Here is a 24,077-nt window from a genome sequence, read left to right as displayed (position 1 = left end):
AGTTGAAGAATTTCCAAGTTTGTTCATAACCTAACACAACCGACGACTATTGTATATGGAATTGAAAAAAATCATAAAGAAGGGGGTCGATAAGCTATAAAATCGAAAATAAATCACCGAGAAAATAATGGCCACCAGAAAGTAAAGCAGAAGCATAAAGTCTAAGGAAAAGCATAAATTTATAGACTAAAGAAATGCGCTGTACATAAAAAGTTTAAAAAAAAAGAATACTTAGTTCTGACGAAAATACGAAAAAACGATAGAAATAAAACTAGATTTTTCCATAAATTGTCTATCTAAAATTAATAAGGTATATTTTACATAATATTTGAGGATTATTTTGATATTAATTTTGTCTTGATTAATCCAAATTTGATCGAAAACCAATTATAATACATTCATTTAATGAGTAATTAAAAAAACTCTTTTAGATTAAATATAAGCATATGCAAACGGAGAAAACCGTTTTGTCAATAAAATGGTTTGAAACCGTTAAATATACAGAGATATTCCGAAAAAAACAATGGCTATTTTTACAGTATACTTAATTTTAAAATATAACAGAAACTTGGAATAAACATATAGCAATAAAGAAAGCGGAGGAAATAAAAATAAAAATATGACCACCGAAGCCGACGTCTTCAGGGGGTACCGGCCTCGGAAGCCATAAAACAAAACCTTTTCTATTGAGCAAAATTAAATGCCAAAATTAACTCTCTCAGGTTTTTGGTTGTTGGAAGAACTTATTAAAGAGAATTCCATTACCAATTATAAAAAAGAAATTATTTATTTTATTCATCCTTCTAAACAAATGCGCATTGTAAGAATAGAAGCTTAAGTTTGGATAGTAAAATTAAAAGATATTTTAAGTTTATCCATAATCTAACAAAAACAACTATCGCATAATGAATCTAAAAACTTTTAAAGGAAGAATCATTCTGTAAAATAGAAAATAAATCTTTAGAAAATAATGGTTATGCAAAGGAAAAGTAGAAGCATAAAAATCAAAAGAAAAGCATATATTTGTGGATGAAAAAAATTCGCGATATAAAAATAAAATTTTTAAAATTTATAGTTTGGCGAAAGTTTGAGAAAAAGATTTCTTGATAAAATAATCTATAATTAATAAAAAGGTGCAGGGAGTGTACAAAATAATATAAACACTTCTATTCTAATATATTTTTCCATATTTCCAAAGAAATACTTAAAGAATAATTCTTTAACTTCAGAAGTGTTTAGATTATGGGATTTTCTATACACATTAAAGATTTTAGAGGTTTGAGGGATTGATAATAAATTACAAACGGAAAATCAAGTTTTTGCACACCCTATGCCAAAAAAATGTAACAAGAATTCTGTAACTTGTAACTATTATTTTGGTTATCACATGCAATAATTACGCAAAATTTCGTAAGCTTAGCTTAAATATTTATAGAGACAAACATTTTAATGAAAAATATCTTTTTGTCGTACGTATCTTTGTTACAACGATTAAATTATATTCAATAAAATTAAACAAAATTTTCCAGCAATTTAAAATAAATTGCAAAATTTTTGTTTTAAAATTTAAATACAAATCGCTTGAAATTTTGCAATATATAAGTAATTAATGTAAATATTTTATACAGCGTATACGGGGAAAAATGTAAGTTTTTTTCCATAATTTTGTAGTGAATCACATTTGGTAACTAATAATAAGAATCCGATTTGAATATCTTAAAAATTTAAAAAGTTTCAAGCAATTTTCAAAGTAGATTTTGTGCTTTTTTTCAAAGAAACTCAAAATGATAAAGGATTTTCTATAAACATTATCTTGTTCTCTTCTATAAACATTATCTCGTAATTATATCTTGTATCATAAGGCAAAATTAAATAACAAATGATAATATCATAGAATAAACTCAAAATGATAAAGGATTTTCCATAAACATTATCTTGTTCTCTTCTATAAACATTATCTCGTAATTATATCTTGTATCATGAGGCAAAATTAAATAGCAAATGATTATACCATACAATAAACGTTTATAAACCAAAATACTATTGCATAAGGAAAAGAAAAGATACTTTTCTTGTGGGATGACTTCCAACAATGCTGGTGTCCTTTTTAAAACATTTGTTTAATAACACAAAATAAAATTTTTAGAAAACCTTTATCATTTTGAGCTTTCTTTTAAAAAGTACGTTAACTACTCAGAAAATCGCTTGAAACTTTCTAAATTTTTTTAGATATTAAAATAGAATTTATTTATTAGTTACCACCATATATGGCAACGTTACTTTTAAAAAGTAACGAGTAAAAGTACAAGTATTTTTAAAAAAAGTAACGAGTAAAAAGTAAAAAGTTCTTATTTTAAAAAGTAACGAGTAAAAAGTACAAGTAAAAGTACAAGTACTAAACAAAAAAAGTAACGATTTAAAAGTACATTTCTAGGAAATCGAAAATTCAAAGTAACCTAAAATTTTATTGAATAATATTCTTATGTTCTTTAATGTTTTTGCAAAATTGTTGTTATTTATTTAATTATTTTTAATTTTGAAAGTTATGGACATTAATTTATTTTTAAATTCGGAAGAATATTATAATATAATTTTATAATATAATCGTATAATATAATTTTAAAATCAAATATAATTTTAATATCAAACTTTTTATGGATTTGCACGAAAAAGAAATTTTATCTATTGATTTTAATTTTTAGTTTATTATTTTTATTTATTTAAATTACCATTGATTTAAAATTGTTTTACTCTATAGAAACGCGTTTTAAAAGCACAAACATAAACAAAGCAAACACGGGGTTTCAGATAGCTTTGTGATCTTTGAGCTAGTAAAAAATAATTGAATGTGCAGTATAAGTTGAAACAGAACAGTCTACAGTTTTATTTGTAACAATGGCTAATGCTGAAGTCATGCGAGAAAATCATTTTCCGAACATTTCTGCCTAACGGAATAATTAAAATTTGTAAACGAATTTTAGTATCAGCGGCTAAATTAATACCTTCGAGTTTTCAAGAGTTAAAATAGTAATTATAATAGTTTTCAATAGCACAAATAGTTCTGAAGTTCTTAGAGATTTGACTGGGCGTTGTTTGACAAGGTCGGGCATAAACATAATTTTAGTAAAAAATGTACTAGGTAAAAATGTATTTAGTAAAAAATGTATTAAGACAAAAATGTATTATTAGTGAGTTCAAAAAGAAAATTGAAAAACGTAATAACAAAATCCAACATTTTTTATTTAAAATGTATTAAATAAATGCATAAAACTCGAAAATGAATGAAAATAACTTGCTAATTAATATTTTTATTCATTTTGCAAAATAATTGCATTTCGAAAGTGATGTCACTGAGTCTGCTGCGAGAATTTCTCAGAACATGTTTATTCACGCTGAATAAGCGCTCCACGGGAGGTCAAGGTATTTAAACACGAAGTTAGCTGTGAATGCATATATATTGCACATTAATTTCATAAATTTAAAAAAAAAGCATTTTTTTTTAATTTAAATTTGTTTTTTGTTTTTGTTTTGTTTAGAAAGCTTACCGAGTTTTAGAAGAAAGTAACGATTTCATTCGACATTTCCGTTACAAATACTTGTACTTTTTCCCTAAAAAAGTAACGAAAGTACAAGTAAAAGTACTCAATTTAAAAAGTAACGAAGTACAAGTAAAAGTACGTACTTTTTACTTGTACCGGCGGTACAAGTAACGAAAGTAAAAGTACTGCCATACATGGTTACCACATATGATGAACTTGTTGCCAAAGATATTATGAGAAACCGCATAGCCTAAACATTTCTAAATTTATAAAAAAATTCTTTAAGTAATTTTTGAGAATATTCGAAAAATGTGTCTGGAAGTGTTTCCATCATTTTGTCCAACCCTTGTATATTTTTGTATAATATTTGAGGATTCTTTTGATATTCATTCCGTTTCAATTAGTACCATATAAAAAAATGGAAAAACAAAGAAGAAATGAAAATAACAAAGAAATGAAATTAGATTTTTCCATAAATATCCTATCTAAAATTAATAAAATGGTATATTATCGTATAACATTTAAGAGTTATTTTCATATTAATTCAATTTTGATTTATTCCGTGTTAATTGTATTATTTAATGTAAATGTAATTAAAAACCGCTTTTAGATTAAATATGTTAAAAAGAAAAAAACTGACTGCATTTAGGAAGTTTCAAAAAAAATTATCTGGAAAAAAATAAAAATTTCAATAATTTCAAGCAGGACTTTCATTTATTCTTATCTTGAATCTTTCATTTTAAAGCAAAAACTAAGATTGGAGAAATAAATTTTCTCGGTTTGTCGTTCTATTGTTTTTTTCTAAGTTTTATCTTCGTTTATCGAAAGATTTTCAAAAAAAAGAATATGAGTTTCTGAACAATAACAATTTAAAATTGTAACTTTCAACTATCCCAACAAGCAGATATAAGTTTTCAAAGGAACCTGAAATTAAATTTTGTTTTCCTGTGTAATGGCAATTTCATAGAACTTTTCCCAAAGTTATGATTAAAAATGTTAGCGAACCAGCGTACATATTTTTAATTTTTTTTAATATTGCACTTATACTTCAGAAAACAATAGTTTAATTACAGAACTTCATCAATAATTATGCATTTTTTCATGGGAAGTTTCCAAGAGATCATTCAAATCTTGTTTTAAAATTATTTGCTTTGATTGAAACAGAAAATACAGAAAAAATTATAACCTGAAATATTTAAATAAAATATTATCCGTTTTCCTGTATTAATAAAATTATCCATAGTTTTCTGAATTTTTACTTGATTTTAACTGCAACATGTGGATTTCCAATTATCTTCTTTTTTTAGTACATAAAATGTGCTAGAGTACTTTTAAACATAAGATAAGCACATCATTTCGTTTTTTAGGTGCATTTTTTCTGTATCATGATTCAGTTTAAGATACGTGAAATTAGTGGATAAAATTATCTAGCTCTTTTGATTAATTTTATTTTTGAAAACAGAAAACTATTGGATTCAGATAAATTCGTAATAAATAATATGTACTTGTTTCAATCTAACCATTTATTCAATAAACTTTAAAGTTCTACTGTTCACATTAAATCTTTTTTTCAGGGACGAGTATTTCATAACATTTGTGGTAGAGAATAGTTATGATCAGTGGTAAAAAAAAATTAAGTGCAATTTCAAATTGATTTCCTTATTCATGATCAAATGCTTTCTGTTTTACCAAGATAATAAAAACCATTTTCCGCTATGCAATTTTTTTTTTTTTTTTAACGCTCGCGAATTTTTACTTACGTTTTTTTCTTACATGCATTGGAAGCTATAAACATTTTCTCAATAGTGAATTATGAAACCTTATGAAATTTATTTTTCAAGTTGTGCCTTGAAAAAATAAATTCAACATTGATTTGCTACATTAGAATAAAAATTTTTTTGTATAATAGTTACGTATCGGAAATTTAAAACTTCTGAAAATTGGCAGCACTTATAACTTCAAAACTTATAAAAGTTGTGCCGTCGTCCGAAGTTACTTATGAAACCGGGTTTACTTTAAGCTATTTTTTCTGAGTAAATTTCGAATACTGATTGCATAAGTATTTTTTGCAAATGGATTGCTAATTTTCGCGCCGTAAGTTTCTTATTTAAGTGAATCTTTGGAAGACATAAAAGAATACTGAGTTTGTTTTAAATTGCAAGTTTAAAAGCTTTTATCTATATTAGGATCATTATTATTATAAATTTATATACTTTAACTTTAATTATCGAACTTGTAGTTTTAGGTTAAACTACGTATACATATTTCATATATATTCTATTTCTATATTCTATCATAGTGGCAAATAACATAAGCATGATACTTGCTATAAAAAAATGTTGAAAGTATTGTCTAGGCATTTTTTAGAATTTATCTAACGATAAATATTATTCTAATATTAATAAAATTTAATTTCGAAAGATCAAATTTGAAACTACTCATTTATAGTTAATATGAGAGATTGTTGAAATTTTTTGCAAGAATTCGTTATACAAATGGTATAAAAAATTAATTATAATATATTATTTTTAGTTTATTTTATACTCAAAATGACTATCACATTCATCTAATAAAATTCTTTTAAATTCTATCCACAAAGACGTAGAAAGCTGATTTAATTTTAAGAATAAACAAAAGCGGAAAATTTTCTCTAGTGTTTTCGTACACAACTCAGCATTTTATAGGAGAGTAAACAAAATTCTTTCGAAATTGTTACCAACCCATCATTTTTATTTTGTTTTCCTTGCCTAAGGGCAGTTAAGTAAGAGCAGCGAAATTCTATTGTCTATAAAAACAGACTTCTTCTCAACTTTTTTATGCTTTTAATTAATTTTTTCCGCTTTCTAATAACATTTTTTTTTATTGCTTTTGTGCTTTTTTAGTTTGCCTTGTTTTCAATTAATTTAATTTTTATAAGACTATTTGTACTATGTAATGAAGTAAAGTATCGTTTAAATTTGTAGCTATCCTATAAAAGTTCAACTTCAAATAAGTTTTAGTTGAACGACTAAATATAAGTTGGACTTAATTCAAGGAGAAATTAATTTTTTGAAATTATTGTATGAAAACATTTCTGGTGATGAAAACTCATATTTCTGTTTGATAAATACAAAATAAACAGTATTTAAGCCATTCATTTGGTAATTTTTTCATTCATATGGTTTACGGTCTTCTGGAAAGTCCGGTTTTCAAAATTATAGATTTTAATACCACACATTTACTAAAAAATGCAAAACTGTAAAGTAAATTTCAAAAAATAAATGTATTCATATCATGCTCTAAGATCGGGAAAAAATTACCAAATTTTACCACATTTACCAAATATTATCTCATATTATAAAATCATTTTTTAAGATTAATTTTGCTGAAATCATTGCTAATGTGCTTTGGTAAAAATTATCGAGATTTTGGATTTTCTCATAAAGCCAGAAACACTGCAAAATTTGATATATTCTGGTAGTTTTGAGCATAATTTAGTTCAATAAGAACTGTATATTCGAAAACCATATTTTGCGTTAAGCTGTTACCACATAAACAGAAAAAGTACCAAATATGTAGTTTAAATATCGTATATTTTGGTTTCATTTGCCAGAATTAGGATTTTGCTTACCAGAAATGTCAGTACCATTCATTTAAATGTCAATAAAATATTTACAAACCTTTATGTTGTAAGCATATCATAAAGATCTGTAAATATTTTTATTGTCATTTCAGGAAAATGTTTAGAAATTTATATTATATGTGCTTTATGTTCAATACATACTGTTCCGTCATAATCCTTTATTTACTAATCACTACTGAGAACATTTAAAACAATATACTTGCTTCATTTATAAGAAAATTTTAAATGAGAATTTCTACGTGTATTTATATCCCTATGTAATTTAAGCGAAATACATTTAATTATTCCAGTTTTTTTTTACAAGCAGAAGTATAGTCGATAAAACTTCCAATTTTTTTAAACTTTCCACGAGAAGTTTCGCAATAATTACCTTCTTTTGTTAAAATAACTCTTTTGAAAACTCTAAAAAAAACCGATTCATCAATTTTTTTTATAAAATTTTTATTTATTCTCGAAATAATGAGATAGCTCACAAAGCATTTTTTTTTTCAATTTTCATTTTCAAGAATACTTATTAAGTATCTGTCCAGTATTGGCTTTTATTTTATTCATTATAAGACGCAGACTTGTAAACAAGATATAATTTCCGTTGTACAAAATTGAAACAATTATTGTTGCTATAAACATTCAAATCTATACTTTGAATTTTAAAAAAAATTGGACGAAAAAAGTTTGGTTCTCGAATGAAACTAAATGCTATCTATTTCAGAGTTTGTGCTTGATTTGGCAGTTAAACTGGACTTAATATATTATTAACGCTCTCCTTTCTAATGATTTTTTCAATTTTATAATACTTCTTTCTTGACTTAAATTTTAATTTGGAATTCCTGTTATGAATGGTTTTTTAAGCTTCCTTTGCTGATAAGGATTCAAAAAATATAAATTTAATTCAGTACGGAAAAATTTTGCGTAACCACTTGACTAATTTCTAAAATTGTAAACAAAGTTCCAAAAGGTTAAAGGCAATGAAAATTAATTTTTAATTTCGAATATAGCAGTGGTTTTCAAAGTTGTATAGCAGTGGTTGTCTGATCAACATTTTTGTAAAATAAACTTTAAATAATCTATACAGTATTAAAAATTATACAAGACTTAAATTTTTTCCTAATTTATTTAACTAGAAACTAGAATAGTTTTGATTACTAAGCCTTTAAATGACTGGCTTTAATTTTTTAATAATAAAGAAAAAAGAAATATTCGAAAGATTAATAAATAAATTGAATTAAGCTTACATGTTTTTCTGTAACTATTCCATAATGAGATTTTCCTTAATGGTTAAATGAACAAGATGAAATGATGGTTATAATAATCTCAGTAAATTATTAAACAATTTTTGAATTTGGGAAAATTGTTTTACTAGTATTTTCTTTATTACTCACATCAACAGAAAGATTGCACATATTTTTCTTAGTTCTGAAAAATCTCATTTGCGCTAATAAATTAAAAGTAAGAAAAAATTAAATAGGAGTCTATGAAAATCATTATGCTATGCTCTATCATGCATTATGATCCATAACTTAAAATATTCATGTTTTTTTGTACAGAAAAACTAATACTTAGAATTAATGTTAGTCATTATAAGATAATTTATGCAAAGGCAATATTATTTATATATATATANCTAAATATATATATATATATATTAACTTGTGAGATAGTTTTAGAAGTAGAAATTTCTTAGATTTGAATTAAGTAAAATGGAATATTCGCGATTCATATGAAAAGAACATGTTAAAAGTTTTTTATACAGTAAATAAAAAATTTTAATTTTATTTCAAAAAGTAACTTACCAATGAAATAAAGTAGGTCCACCTTTATCAAATTTATTCCGCAGTCACATGCAAATACTGTAAACCACCATATTTTAAGAATTTAAATTTAAAATTTTTGCATCGATTTTCTTCTATTGAAATAACAAAACACATGGTAGAAAATTTATTTCTTGATTCGCTTTCCAGTCACGTGGTTTCCTTATGGGGACAAAAACTATTGCTCACCTTTCATCAAAAATTATTGCTCAAAAATTATTGGCTACATTAATAAATTCAGGTTTGTGGGAGCACCCTTGGCAAGTAGAGCAGATGATAAATTTGGAGAACAGTACAAAGATGCAACCAGGATTATGGTAAGACTCAAACCCGCTTTTCCCCTCACTCCATAGCTTTTTGCAAATGGTAAGCGAAATTTAGTTTAGCATAATGAAGTTTTCATAATACCATTAAACTTATACAGTAAATGTTTATGCTAGAATCAACATGAGTTCACGACAGGTTTCATCTAATTAGATTATGATGTAGTGAATAGTTTTTTCACGATTTGTTTTCTACTTACTATTATATCACACTCACTGAAATCACTGTCACTGAATTTATTGTTTCATAAAAATTTTAGTTTACAGAAACGAGTCCTGACATAATAAATACCATTCTGGAACAGTTTAAAAGCTTCTTTTCCAGAGACTAGAATGTATTTGTGCTTATCGTTGCTTTGACGTAACATTACGCGATAGGCATTTTATAGACAGAAAAAATACTAAATTGTATTAAGTCGAAGTGAAGACCTATCTGGGCAGGCTTTATCATTGTTATGCCAACTTCTTTAAGAGTAAAGGTAGCCGGTTAGAATCTCGCCGCCACCCAAGATATATCTTTGTGCTGTTCAAATTTGTGATGTCTGTTCTTCAACTTGGCATAGTCTTATAAGCCATTTTTAGTATTGAGCATACAAATCTGGATTGGTTTATTGGCACAACATACATTTGCAGGCTTGTATGCTCAATTTAGGCTTATAAACCTCTGTAAGTTGAAAACACAGATAGAACAATTCTGAGAAGGACATCACGAATATCATCCAAGGTAACTGCGGGATTCAAACACACCACCTCCACGCTTTGCGCAGCATTTGGCAGACGATACAGCTCGACCAGGGAGGTCCCTACAAATCTGGATAAAAATGCGTAACAGCACACAAATGAATATACATGGGCTCCTCCCTGACCGAGCCGTATCGTCTGCTAAATGCTGCGCAAAGCGTTGAGGTGGTGCGTTTGAATCCCGCAGTTACCTTGGATGATATCTGTGTTTTCAACTTGACAACCTTATAAGCCTAAATTGAGCATACAAGTCTGCAATTGTATGCATGTAATTCCATTTCCAATAAATATATACGTATCAGCTTGAATCCGATTCAAGATAATCTCCAGAAATTTGATACATACGAAGTAAGCATCGCACGAGATATGTAGGTAATTCTAATCCATTCCGACCAACTAATTTACATTTTGGCAAGTTTGTGAAGAAATATCCTTTTGCCCTAGGGGCTACCTATTTGAGAGGTCATTCCGTTCCAAAGGTTCTTGGTAAACGTGGGTTCGAATGAAGCCGTAACCCTGGATATGTCTTTGCGGTGTTCTACTCTAACCTGGGCTCCTTAATCTTCAGCTTGACGTGAGCTTAAAAGCTGTATTTTGCATTGAGCACACAAGTCTTCGTATTTTAGCGTAACAATAGATAAATAAATAAATACTCAATTTTCAAGAAGAAATCAATAACACAAATACTGGCCTTTCGATAATTTAAATTAAAAGAAAAATGGCCCTGAATGTCTAAAGGAGTCGAAAATACTGTGTCAATTAATAGATTGGAGGTATCCTTGGCTAAGCGGTATTGCCCGCCAAACGTTGTAGGGTGAAGGTAACGGGTTCGAATCCCTCCGTAAGCCTGGATTAATCTTCGTGCTGTCTTTCACGAAATAGTGCTGTCTGTTTTTCTACTTAACATAGGAATATGAGCTATACTTAGGAAATTGAGTACACAAGCCTGCATAAGTATGTGTACCAATAAATAAATGAAATAAATCAATATGTTACTAAGCAAGAAAATTTTTGTCCGTTTTCGTAGTTTTCGTAATTCTTGTTCATTAATGAAAACATCTTATCTGCCCATGTAATAAAAATCTAAAAAGTTGTATTCATGAGCTGTATACAATGTTCTCCGCTTGATTTGAGAAACATATTCCGAGAATTTTTTTGATACAATGTATGTAAATAAAAGGTGGTAAAAAAGCACTGACTATATATCAACAGAAAGAAATATGAAAGTATCGGTAAAAACTTCGTCTGAGTAGATTTTATGAAAAATATGCACTGCGAGACACTTTAGAGTGTGTTGAAAAGCAAGCGTTCGAATATGCTTCAAGGGGACATTTACATACTACGACAGCACCTAGGGGGCGAAGGGTTCTGTGATTTTCTTCATTTTTGCTTACAAAGAAAGGAAAAGAAGTATAAGCAATGTTTACATAAAAAGCAAAAACAAAAAGAAAATTTTTTTAAATGCAAAAGAAAATGTAACTGTGCTACACTTGTAAAATTTTTAAATTTTTAAATTTTCAATATAAGATAAATTTGAAAAAGGAAAGTATTGAAAAAATAATGTCTTCAAAGAGCTTTAGAGTTCAATTGTGTAGACCACAGAAGGTAGAGAATTTCCTGGAGAATATTTTATTCAAATTTTTTATAAAATCAATTGAATTTTTAATTTTGTTTTAAGCAAAGTTACAGCATATGGTACAGTAGAGTCCCGATTTCACGAGTTAATATGGAGCCCGACTAACTTGGATAACCGAAAGTCCCGCAGTGGACTGATCGTTACACGGTTCCCAGCAGATCACCGAAGTCAAGCATCACTGTCTGCGGTCAGTGTGTGGGTGGGTGACAACTTGGATCAGTCTGTGTAGGGACCGAGGGTGTGCGGTTTTGGTTCTCGTTAAACTGTTCTACAGTAAAGTGCTCGACTTTGCGTGCAGGTCGTCGGGCTACCGAAGTGGGGGTACCATCCTCTCTGCAGAGGATCAAAATTGTGATGGCATGTCTTCGGATCATCCTCAGGGATGTTTTCCAGACAGGCGCCAATAACCCATTGTGCAGCTCTAGTGCGACGTAAATGGACTACTACTACAACTGGATAACCGAAGAAACTCGGTTAAAGCGAAGATTATGAAAAGGAAAGAAAAAGAGTAGGTATAAATGTAATATATTTAACAAATACAAAATTTATGCACCACGTACAATTGATATTACAATTAAAAAGTTTACTTAAAAACACCTAGCGAGCATACTTTAGGAGGATTAAAGAATTTTTGATGAAAGAAGTCCTTAATCGTTTTTTATTTTATATTACTTTGGGACTTTTCTGCAGCAATCTTTCACCATTATTTAGAGATAACGGAAAAGCTGGTGTCGTCTCTTCTTGTCGTTCTATTTATTCAATAGCACTTTCGATAGGTTTTAGGCATGAGGGATTTTAAAATGTTAATTTTCATCGACATTGTCTTCATCATCCTCGCTAAATTCATTTGTATTATTGACGATATTAACTATCATTTCATCGGATCAAGTTGTTGAATTTCGTTTTCTGAGTGCTTGGAAGATGAAATTCCAATTTTTTTTCGACAGTAGTTTTAAAGTTAAAAAATAAAATAGAAAAAAATCCTTGAAATTTCTCGGTTAAAGCGGAAACTCGGATAATCGTGGCTCGGATAAATCTACTGTATTTATATTTAATCCCTCAGTTATATTATAACAGTAAAAGTTTAATTTAAAGCGAAAAACAAGAGACGATGATTACCACTTTGTTGCGTAAGCATGGGAGGGTGTTTGCAATTGCCTTATTTTCTTCTGACAAAGGAGAAATCTAAGTTGTCGGAAGCACACTTAGGTAAATAATTAAATGGTTCCCTGCTTTAATATAATACAAGTGAACCATATAGAGGTGAGCTTCCAGAACTTGATTACGCGATACTATTGCGCAATTTGAAAGGACGATACAATTTACTCCCTTAATATAACTTCAACAAAGTCGGACCGTATTGCGTTTCAATTGTGCCAATAGGCAAGCCTCTGAGATTTCCGAGAACTTTCTGATGATGCATCAAATAATCGACAAAGAAAAGTAGAAGCCGAAAATAAATGAACCAAAAAATTTATTTTATAAAATGCAAATTAAGATTTAAAATCAATGAAATAAGCGTCTTCAATGTATGAATAAAATTTAGATTTATTCCCAATAAGCAAATATTTCCCGGTATTAGGAATTCAAACATTTCAGGAAATTTTATGTTGATTGAGGTTAATGGATTGCGAGAAACGGAAATTCCTCTTGATTGACTTATTTTGAGTTTTCCAGTTACTGCTTTCGTTTATTATATATCAGGGAAAATGCGGTAAGTGCTAAAGCGTGTGTTGTTGCTTTTTCACTTTCGATTTAACCATTTTAATGCAATGACTATGCATTAAGGATTGCGAAATTATCTTACTCAATACTTTCCATTTACTTATATAGTGAAATAAGATTATAAAATGAATTTTCTGCTGATCACAAAGGTGTTTGAAGGGAGGTAAAAAGTTTCGAATTAAACCTTATTTAAATTAAAGACATTATTTTTTATTTCTTTGCGATTATTCTGGAACAATTTAGGGAAGTTGCTTGATGGCTCGATACTTACCAAGAAGAGCATTATTGAGTTTAAATAAAAAGCACTCAAACATTTAACTCTCAAACTTACTTTACAAATGATTAAATTTAAGAGCCTTTAATTTGAATTTATGGATTGTAAGAGAAATTTCAAAGGCTTAATTTTTTGAAACGACAAAACTTGTTTTAGAAATTTGAAAAAAATTTATTTTTTTCCTGTTTTGGAAGGTTTGCAAAACATTGTGATCAATAACAACATCTCTGAAAAATACTAAGACGACATTTTGCACAATTTTTTAAGTATGGAGTTGCATTACAATGAATTTTAAAAAAAATAAAATGATAAATCGAAAAATGTACTGATTGTGAATCAAAAATTAATATATGATTGAAAGTAATCAAAATCTGATAACTCATCAGTTGATCAAAATAACTCAAATAAGTCGCTAAGTTAAAATAGTTCAAAGAAAATTATTTAAAATAATAAGTATAATAATTAAAGGAAAATAAGATAATTAAAATAAAGTATTCTAAACAGATCATTATTAAAGCAAATAAAAAGATAAAATGACACAATAAATAAAAATAAATAAAAAATTGTGATAAAATAATCGAAAACCTGTTTATTTGTCTGATGAATCGGAAATATGTTATTTATTGAAATGAAGACACGTTTTAGTTCCATCGAAAAAGTAAACTGATTTTTGTTGAATTTAATTCCTCTTTTACTCAAAATCAATGAATCGGATTAATCTGATGACTCGGAAATATGTTATTTATTGAAATGAAGACACGTTTTAGTTCCATCGAAAAAGTAAACTGATTTTTGTTGAATTTAATTCCTCCTTTACTCAAAATCAATGATTAGTTTATATACTTTTTTATTTAATAACAATCTATGATCTTTTACGATTTTTTTTATTTTATTATTTTCAATTTCTACATAGAGACTTGAATGACATAGAGACTTGGCAATGAGCAAGTCTCTATGTCATTCAAGATCAATTTCTACATAGAGACTTGGCAATGAGCAGGCGGATCGTTGGGCCAAGGAGGGCTGTAGTCATTCAACACCTTCGTCCTCAGTCCTTACCTACTCAGAGAATCAGTACAAAATCAAAAGCCATCTATCAAAAAAGTGGAGGATCCCCCCTCTCATAACTGGTATGCGGCCAAGGAACCGGGCTCTGCACTTGTTCATAAAGGTGATAGAGCGTTTCAAACAGCAGCCAGATTGGCAAGTGGACACACGAATAGTCTCTCATACTTCGAAGGAAGAAAGACTTATGCAGTCTGCTCCAAATGTGAAGCCCAGCAGGCCTCTGCCGAACATATCCTTGACTGCTTGGGCCTTTCCAAGGAGGACTTATACGCTACTCCACTTCTTGTCATCGGCTTTTTGAGGGTCAACAACCTATTGGATCTTGTCTGACTCCGTCAGACAATGGAGGATAAGGAACAACAACAACAACATAGAAACTTAAAATATAGATTAAGGGTGGTGATTACGTAACATTCTTTGGAATGATCAATGTGACTAGGAAAAACCTTAATATTAAAAAAGAGATAGTTAAGATATAATAATAAAAAAGCCCTGAACACTGTCTTTAAAAATTATAATGAGTACAAACTAAAAGATTCAGTAAAAACTGAAGTTTATTACTTCCAAAAGGATGAGAGTAAATAATGTATACTTTTATTATCCATAGAATTATATACATGCATGCCATAACAAGTGAGAGGTTAAAAGGTAAATTTACCCACACAATTTTTCTCAGGAACAAATATTATATATAATTATAAAGAATCATAATACAGTCTCAATTTCTGCTATCTCGGTGTATGATTGAGTAATGGGCTCTTTAGATAAAATCGCTAATGCATTCTTGATTGGCTCGTTCGTTATCACGTGATTCCTTGTGAGGTCTCTAGCTTGATTGATGGCGGGAATTGCGTTGTTTCCTCTATAATATTACATGGAAATGTTACATAAGCTTATAGAATGATAAAAATAAAATAAATAGAATGACGGAAGTCTATAATACAGAGTGAATCCACAATATCCACCTTTAAATGATGCAAGGTTATGAACAGATATTAGTCCGGTCACATAATCTGCGGAGGAAGTGCTTGACCGGACATTTCTTTACTCATAAACTAGCTTGATCGGACATTTCTTTACTCATAAGATTTACGGACAGGTAACGTAACAGGTTTCGTAACAGTCGGCAAAGAAGAATAGTCAGAGTTTAAAAACGTAGAATACTTTTAGTTCATTTCCTAAAATAGTGTATCACTGAATCGGTAAATATATATTTTTAAAGCCGCGGTAGCTCAGGGGATAAAGCGTTCACTTTACAATGTGGCGAACCGGGCTCGAATCCGTTAGGCCAGCCGTGAGAGGTTTTAATGGTTTCCTTCTCCATGTAAGGCAAATTAGGGTTAGTTCCATAAAAAGACCTCAATGAAGGTAAATTTCTTCCGATACTTTGGCCAGGAATTTTCTTGTCTTCTGGATTAGGTTCAAAATTATAAGCCAACGAAGATGAACATTGGTAGCCATAAACTCAAAATTGGATTGGCTGTTCAACGATGGTCATAAAAAAAATATACGTTTTTAGATGTGGTGGCTCAGAGGATATAGCTCTCTCCTTCCAATGAGGTGACACCGGTGCGAATCCGAGCGATGATTGGTTGATATGAATTCTGCACTCGGCTAGCACCAACTAATGTGCTGGCGTAAATTATCCTCAATGGTAGACGGATCATGGGTTAGACTCCACTTATTGAAAAGCTAACCGTGAGAGGTTTCCATGGTTAGACAAATTTACGAAGAACGAAGTCTCCCTTGTCTTTTGGATTGGGAAACGGAGTTTAACATTGGTAGTTGCAAACTCAAAATTGGGTTGGCTGTTTCACGACAGTTTTAAAATAAAATAAAATGTGTTAGGTAGCACTCACTGGTGCTACCTACTGGTAGATGGATCATAGGTTAGAGTCCGCTTGCCGTCAGGCTAATCGTGGAACGTTTTCGTGGCTTTCCCCTCCATGTAAAGCAAATGCTGGTTTATTCCACCAAAAAATCCTCCACGAAAGCAAAAATTGTCCAATACCTGAGCGAGTGGTGCCCTTGCCTTCTGGATTTGGTTCAAAATCTCAAGGCTACGGAGTTGAACATTGGTAGTCGTGAACTCCAAATTGGGTCGAACTCCAAATATATATAATTTAAAATTTCCGTCAAACACGAAGTAAAAAAGTAACATTTTAATTGTAGCATATTCATATTTGATTGAGGAAAAATATGAATAATTACAAAGCAATTCTGGGGAGAAAAAGTCTAAAAACATCTAAACCCGATTGATTGCAGAAAAAAAAGGAAGAAGTTGAAAAATGATTCTTAAAAATACTTCCAAGATGCATTAGACAAACAAATTGTCTTTTAGCCTTATTTACTTCTTTAGTAATTCGAGTTTCGGTCGATTTTTTCTTCCTGTCTTAAATATTACTTTACAACCCATAGCGTGCATAGATATCAATTTTGACAAGAATTAATCTTAATGGGCCGGGAATATGAAACACCCTGTACACAAATTTAATGACGGTTTCGAAACAAAAATGAGCGAAAAAATACTCGTATGGTTCATCTTTGAAGCAATCTCTTTTTCTGATTTGCATGCTGATGTTTTCTAGCAGATATATGTCTTAATTTCGCGTGACAATTTCGCCATGGAATCTTTTATTTAAGCAAATATCCTTTTGGTATTTACGCATCTTGTCTGTTAGGTTTCTGCTTTAGTTGAAATGGGAATTACAATTTCATTGGATAATCATCTCCATTTGTGCACTTTTTTAATGAAAATCTCGTTTTAGCATTTATGTTTACATGATGCTAATTTTGCGCGAAAATCAAAGGAGCTTTTAAAAAAAACATGAAACCTATTTGTATCATAGATCATCTTTAAATGCACATGATTTTAAACATTTCATGCCACGTATTATTTTGTTTACGTTAATTATTACTATTATTATTATTATTTGCATCTAGAAAATTAAACGCATAGATTAACGTAAAGATGAAAATCCCACTGGGAAATTTTATATTTACAGGAATCGTATGAGATTCAAAATTATCATGCTTAGTGGCGAAGTCCAGGGCAATTATTAGCACTTGTTTTTTAATCTAACGTTATTAAAAGCAATTTCCCTTCGAGTTAATTTAGAAATTTCTGATTTCAATAGTTTAAAATATGATTTAGCCAATTTTAGAGCAGCTTTGCCACTTCAGTTAACATTGATTTTATTTAATTTCACATGTATTTGTATACAGAGATGTCAAAACTATAAAAGAAGAAAATATTAGGTATTTTCATGCATGTCGACACTGATCAATATGTACAAAATTGCAATAAGTAGGTAAATTGTAAACTAAAACTAAAGTTTCATCTAAGATACTTTTTTTTGGATAGTAAAAAAAAATATTTCGTAAATATTTTTTTTTGTCGTATGCCTGTTTAGGCAGTGGGGGTGTGATTGTCCTTGTTTTTCAGTGGCGCCATCTATGGCCAGGAATTCGACTTCTCCCACGCCATTCACACAACCACAGCCCGTTTACTCATTCACACACAAAGGACAAAATTTTTTTTATTTTTATGTAAAGCGAAATTTTGAACGAATGATTTTCAGATTTTCTTTCTTTTCATTCATATTTTCGTCAATGATAAATTATTATTATCATTATCAACATCATGATTTGCAACGACAAATTTTTTACTAAAAACGTTAAAAACCAAAGAAAAGAACAATTTGAGTATTAACTGCAATTTATAAACTGCGAGTTTTTGACCGATTCTCCTAATTTTTAGAATTTGTTTTATTTATGAATTTTGAGATTTTAGAATTTGTTCAATTTATGTTTGAAGTGCTATACGATTTCACGCGGGCTGTAGAATATTTAAGCTGATTTCAATCAAACAAATGATGTTTTTAAAGTACTTTGCATATGACTTTAGAAATCACTGTTTTCCAAAGGTAGGTTCCAATTACAAGATTAAAGCCCAATGCAAAATATTACCCCACTAAAATATTGCTGAGAGCGGATGTTTTCAAAAAAGGATCGCTATGAATTCTAAAATGAGATCTTACTGCAATGTAAGAATAAAACTTTCGAGCTTGCGAATCCTGATTCTTGCCATGTCTAATTCATGTTTCACTTTCCAAAGCTGAGTGTCACAGACCGGATCTTTGCATCTATGGTGCTTGATCAGGTCCTGAGCCTCGTATACAGCTCCACGAAAGCTCAAGGACTTGCCCATGCTCTGTAAGATAAAAATATAAAATGTCTGTAAAATTCTTTTTTGGATAAATAGGACTATCAGCTACATTTTTGCATATATAAAACTTATAATGCGAATACTTCCATAGTTAATGATTTTCAACAAACATTCATTAGTTTCCTTTGAATTGCTTAAAACGTAAACACATGGTACACAATGAGAATAGTTTACTGTCGTCATATTGTATATTAAACAATGGTATTATCTTTAATGGTTCATGATTTTCAACGAACACTCATTAGTTATTTATGAATTCCTTATAACGTAAACACATAGTACACAATGAGAATAGTTTACCTCCGTCATCATATTGTATGTTAAGCAATGGTATTATCTTTAATGACTACAGTCTCAGAAAACGCTTCTAGAATCATGGTATTATTTAAAAATAAAATGCCTCATCGCATTATTTCATTAAACGATTGTCATGTAAATACTCGAATTTAAACTATGCACCTTGCAAACGCTTCAGAAGATGTAAGAATATTTCGATTCGACATAATGATTCAAAAAGTGACTACAATTTACATGATTTCAATGAAAAATGTCTTATGTATCAAAAAGGGTGAATGTTATTGTTGTTAATTTACGTCGCACTAGAGCTGCACAATGGGCTATTGGCGAACATCCCGGAGGATGATCCGAAGACATGCCATCACAATTCTGATCCTCTGCGGAGGGGATGGCACCCCCGCTTCGGTAGCCCGACGACCTGAGCGCGAAGTCGAGCACTTTACGGTAGCACAGTTTAACGAGGACCAATACCGCACACCCTCGGTCCCTACGCAGACTGATCCAAGTGGTCACCCACCCGCACACTGACCGTAGCCAGTGATGCTTGACTTCGGTGATCTGCTGGGAACCGTGTCTTAACGATCAGTCCACTGCGGGACTCAAAAAGAGTGAAATTAAGCCTTTAATAGAAACATCTCAATAAAAATTTTGAAAATATGAATATTAATTGAAAAAAAAATTAAATTAGATATTTAATAGAAATTGGATTCTTCCAAAAATTGCATAAAACAAAAATAATGTTTTATTACTACATACTGAAACACTTTTTTTTTTAAAAAAAATAATAATTTAGAAGGTGTGAAAGTTTGAATAAATCAAATCTGTAAAAGGTTAGACCTTTTCTCAAACTTAATTATCATGCGAACAAGCCGAAGCATGTCTGCTACTTTTTGGTTTTCCTCGTTAAAGACTCATACCCATCATCTTTCGACTGCTCTACAGTGCAGATTCTTTGCAAATTTCTTGAAGTTCTTATTAACATTGTCGAACTATATGATCTCCGCCATATCAATCAACATCGTGACAACATTGGATTTTATCTGATCCATTACAAGACTCAGTTCTTTCAAGAGTGACGTTGGATAGGCGAATTAATTTGCTCTGAGGTAAGTCAGACATGTAACTAATTTGTGGTATAATAATGTTGAATAATCATGTAGTGTGTGTAGTACTTGAACTGATTATTCGTTTTCATTGCATTATTCTTGTAGGCAGCAGTATGGACACTAGTAAAGTTACAGTCCTCTTTCATAATTGTTTTAAAATTAAAAAGTAGTTTAACATTAACATTTTTTGAATATGTTTAATTTTCCTAGTTTTTCAACCCAACCGTTACGAGTATTTTTGTTTTTTGAAACCAAACAATGAATTGCACGAGTAAATTTTAAATATTTAAAAACAAAACCTATCAAAAACACCACTTTTACAAACCTCAGGTTTTTTTTAATATTGACATTTGGCGTCATTTTTCTAATTTGTACAGAAGTCATTGGTTAAATCTGGACAAAAGTATAATACAGGGTAAAACACAAAACACCGGGGAACAATTTTTTTCCCTGTTGCGTGAGATATTTTAGCGGATTTTGGAAATTTTTATGTCGCCGATTTCAAATTTTGCATTTAGTTTCCCTCTTCAAGCTAAACTTTTTTATATGACATTTTTAGTCTATTTTTTGACGAAATGTACAAGATTAAAAAAACGATATATATAACAGGGGGTCCCGCAAATATTGGGATAAACTTGTAGGGGTGCTTAAACACATCATCTGGATTAAATCACATGCCCGGAAATGTCGTCATACTTCAATAGGGGAGCTTTCCCATTAAGAACTGTTTCTTCATGTGCCTCTGAGCAGATCATAATAAGGGAGCACCACTAGTTGCGTTTGATAACATTTCCGGGTATGTGGTCCTGTGCAATTTTAATCCTGATGATGCATCCAAACTCCTCTAGAAGTTTACCACAACAACTCCCTGTTATGCATAACAGTTTTCAATTTGTACACTTTGACAAAAAACAAATTTAAAATGTCATTTGAAAAATCTTTAGATTTAGGAGCAAAACTAATTTTATATTTGAAATCCCCAGTCCCTAATCAGGCAAGATCAAGTATCTGTATAAATGTAACAAAAACTTTGTTCCCCAATGCGATTTTTTTCTATCTCAGAATGGTTATAAAAATAGCCTATTATTTCCTAAAAAACGTTACTTAGTCTGAAGTCAGAGATTTTGCTTAAAAGCCTTATTAAAGGGATCTTTAACGTATTCGTACTTTCCAGCAAGCACATTTTAGTGGGCACTGTCTATTTTTTCAAGGTGAGTTTATATTTTCATTTTTTAGTTTTAAATAGCATTTTATTGACAACTGAAATTTTTTTTATCCTCGTGGTGCACATGCAAAACGATTAGTGGGTGCCTGTGGGCAACAGAAAGAAGAAAGAAAACTTACGAGGCTAACAAGTGTACAGCATCCGCCATTGTCTTTTTTGGAGATGTGTTTCCTTACATAAAAGAAATAAACATGCTCCAATCCAAGCAGAAAAAGTGTAAAAAGCACTCCGCATCCAAGAAGCAAAAAGGCACTCATAAATTGGTTGATATCTAGAGGGTTGCTGGCATTACGTTTCTGGTTTTGCGGTTTACAAACTCCTTGTAGCCAAAATCGTTGCAAACGTTCGATGTCCCCTGTTTTATAAACACAAGAGAAATTATTTGAAAAATATAGTCACTGTTTTTGAATATACAGAATGATCTTAGAAAAAATATCTTCACGGCTAAATCAAATCAAAAATTTAAATGACAATATCGTTCGAATGTTCTGATACCTTGATTGAGTACCAAATCGAACAGTGTTTCCGATTCTGTTGCACTTTATTATAGTACAACACAGACAGATGAGTTAATTTTCACGATCATATGGTCAATTCAATTTGACACCTGGCTAAGATTACATATTTTTTTTTGTCGTATTTTATTTTGTCGTTAGGCAGTAGGGGTGCGATTGGTCCTGTTTTTCAGTGGCGCCATCTATGGCCAGGAATTCGACTTCTGCCACGCCATTCGCACAACCAAAACCCGTTTATAGGGCGGGTCACATTCACACACAAAGGAGAAAGGATATAGAACACACACAGAGAGAAAGAAACATACATGCCTTGCCCGGGATTCGAACCCAGGACCTTTCTGATACAAGGACAGTTCCCTGCCCCCTACACAGGCCGGTCGGCTACAGAAAGTTTGCACTATATTTTATCTCAGTATGGCTACAAAAGCTTTAAAAGATTATACATAAGCTTTAAAAGATTTCAATCTTTCGACGATATCTCGTGGATTACTGAGATTTTAAAACAGTATTTTTAAATAAATAGTATAGACACAGATTATTGAAAGTTAAAGATTACAGTGATAGTGACAAAAAAGTGTAAAAGAAGTAATGAAATGGTGACTGTTACTTAGAAAACGCGATGTGAGCTTTTTCGCTGAACAACTTGCCTTTTAAAAAGAACTTTTACAAGCTTCATCTCACTTGAAGGTTGACAAGAGAAGGGCAACAGTCTTGCAAAGCAGTTTCATTTAAACACATCTAGTTATTCATCAAGTTTCCATCAACTCAAAAAATGATGTTATTTTGCTATCTTTATACATTTGTTGTACTCCTTGTAATTAAAATTAGTGTCTCAAGGTCACATTTTTACCCTTCGTCGCTTTGGTAACGATGTGACAGGCTGCAACGCTACTCTTTTTGTTCATATGGTAGTTAATAATATATAACGAATAACTGTATATTATTCTAATATTAATATAATAATAGCGTACTCTCACGTGGGAAAAAAGCGAGATTTCTAGATACCATGAAAGGGAAAATGCGGGGAAATTGCGTAACCTTATAACGCTTATTCTATTTATAAAGACTATAATTAGATCATCTTGCTGGAGTAACTTGTGACCACATGCGGCAGTGATGTTCCAATCAAGCGGCGTTTAACAACCCGCTTTCCTGTTTGGCATTTTCTTAAATGAAAAGGAAACTTAATTCTTGACTTTTATTTGTTTAGGTAACAAATTTTAAAAGAAATAAAAGCTTGCATTATAATGTCAACAAAATACAAATAAAAAAAAAGAATGAGTCGTTAAAGGTCACTGGATTGCAAATAAGCCACCAATTGTTCTGAGTGGTACGAAATTCAAGATCTATACAATTTTAAATATTTAATTTACTGGCTTATTTGACAATGTCGTACTTAAAAAATTCTTAAAAGAATGTTGAAAATTCTTTGGAATATAATATAAAAACTCTAAAAACTGAAGTTCATTCTTACCATTTTCTCTATATTCTATCATTTTTTTGTTAAATACTTGAAGATATTTGGATTCCTTTGGCATAGCAAATCCATATCCAGTCATGGCGTACCAAGACCCAACAGTTAGAAGACGGCATTCATTATCCTGGCCGACTAAGTACTCCAGTACGGTAGCATCATAAATAAATGCATCCAATTCCCTACAGAAAATCAATTATTCAGTAATTAGTTGTTTTTTTAAAAAAATAAATAAAATGTCTATAATTTACAAAGAATTTCAAAGTTAAGTAACTAAATCATGCCATAATTAAACTTTTAACTGACTTTATATCTATCTGATCAAAACGAAGAATCAATTCAGTTGTGATTTTTCGATCCCTAACGGTCATTGTAAGGTCGTCATAGTAATGTAAAGTATCAAATCACTAGCGTCAATATCAAACGTGTGGCATTGCTTAGAGAGTAGAGTTAGAGAAGAGGGTATATATATATATCACCACTAGTTGCGTTTGAT

The 24,077-nt window shown here is 30.4% G+C and overlaps 1 protein-coding gene across 3 annotated transcripts in view; it reads right to left on the bottom strand.

Annotated features, from left to right (window-relative positions):
• Nucleotides 1-15,308: 15,308 nt before the first annotated feature.
• The window catches only part of LOC107446968 (glutamate receptor ionotropic, NMDA 2B), a 114,099-nt gene continuing 105,330 nt past the window's right edge, over nucleotides 15,309-24,077 (bottom strand). For all 3 annotated transcript variants that reach the window (XM_016061759.3, XM_071182232.1, XM_071182233.1), the window contains 4 exons: nucleotides 23,582-23,763; nucleotides 21,712-21,947; nucleotides 18,777-18,949; nucleotides 15,309-15,598 (listed from right to left, as the gene is read on the bottom strand). In XM_016061759.3, coding sequence (XP_015917245.1) covers nucleotides 15,442-15,598; nucleotides 18,777-18,949; nucleotides 21,712-21,947; nucleotides 23,582-23,763 — 748 coding nt within the window. In that variant the 3' untranslated portion in view covers nucleotides 15,309-15,441. The remainder of the gene's footprint in view (nucleotides 15,599-18,776; nucleotides 18,950-21,711; nucleotides 21,948-23,581; nucleotides 23,764-24,077) is intronic.

The sequence above is a fragment of the Parasteatoda tepidariorum genome, chromosome 6 (assembly GCF_043381705.1).
Source record: "Parasteatoda tepidariorum isolate YZ-2023 chromosome 6, CAS_Ptep_4.0, whole genome shotgun sequence".
NCBI lineage: Eukaryota > Metazoa > Arthropoda > Arachnida > Araneae > Theridiidae > Parasteatoda > Parasteatoda tepidariorum.
Note: the sequence above shows the minus strand (reverse complement) of the source record. Positions and strands in the feature narration are given on the sequence as shown.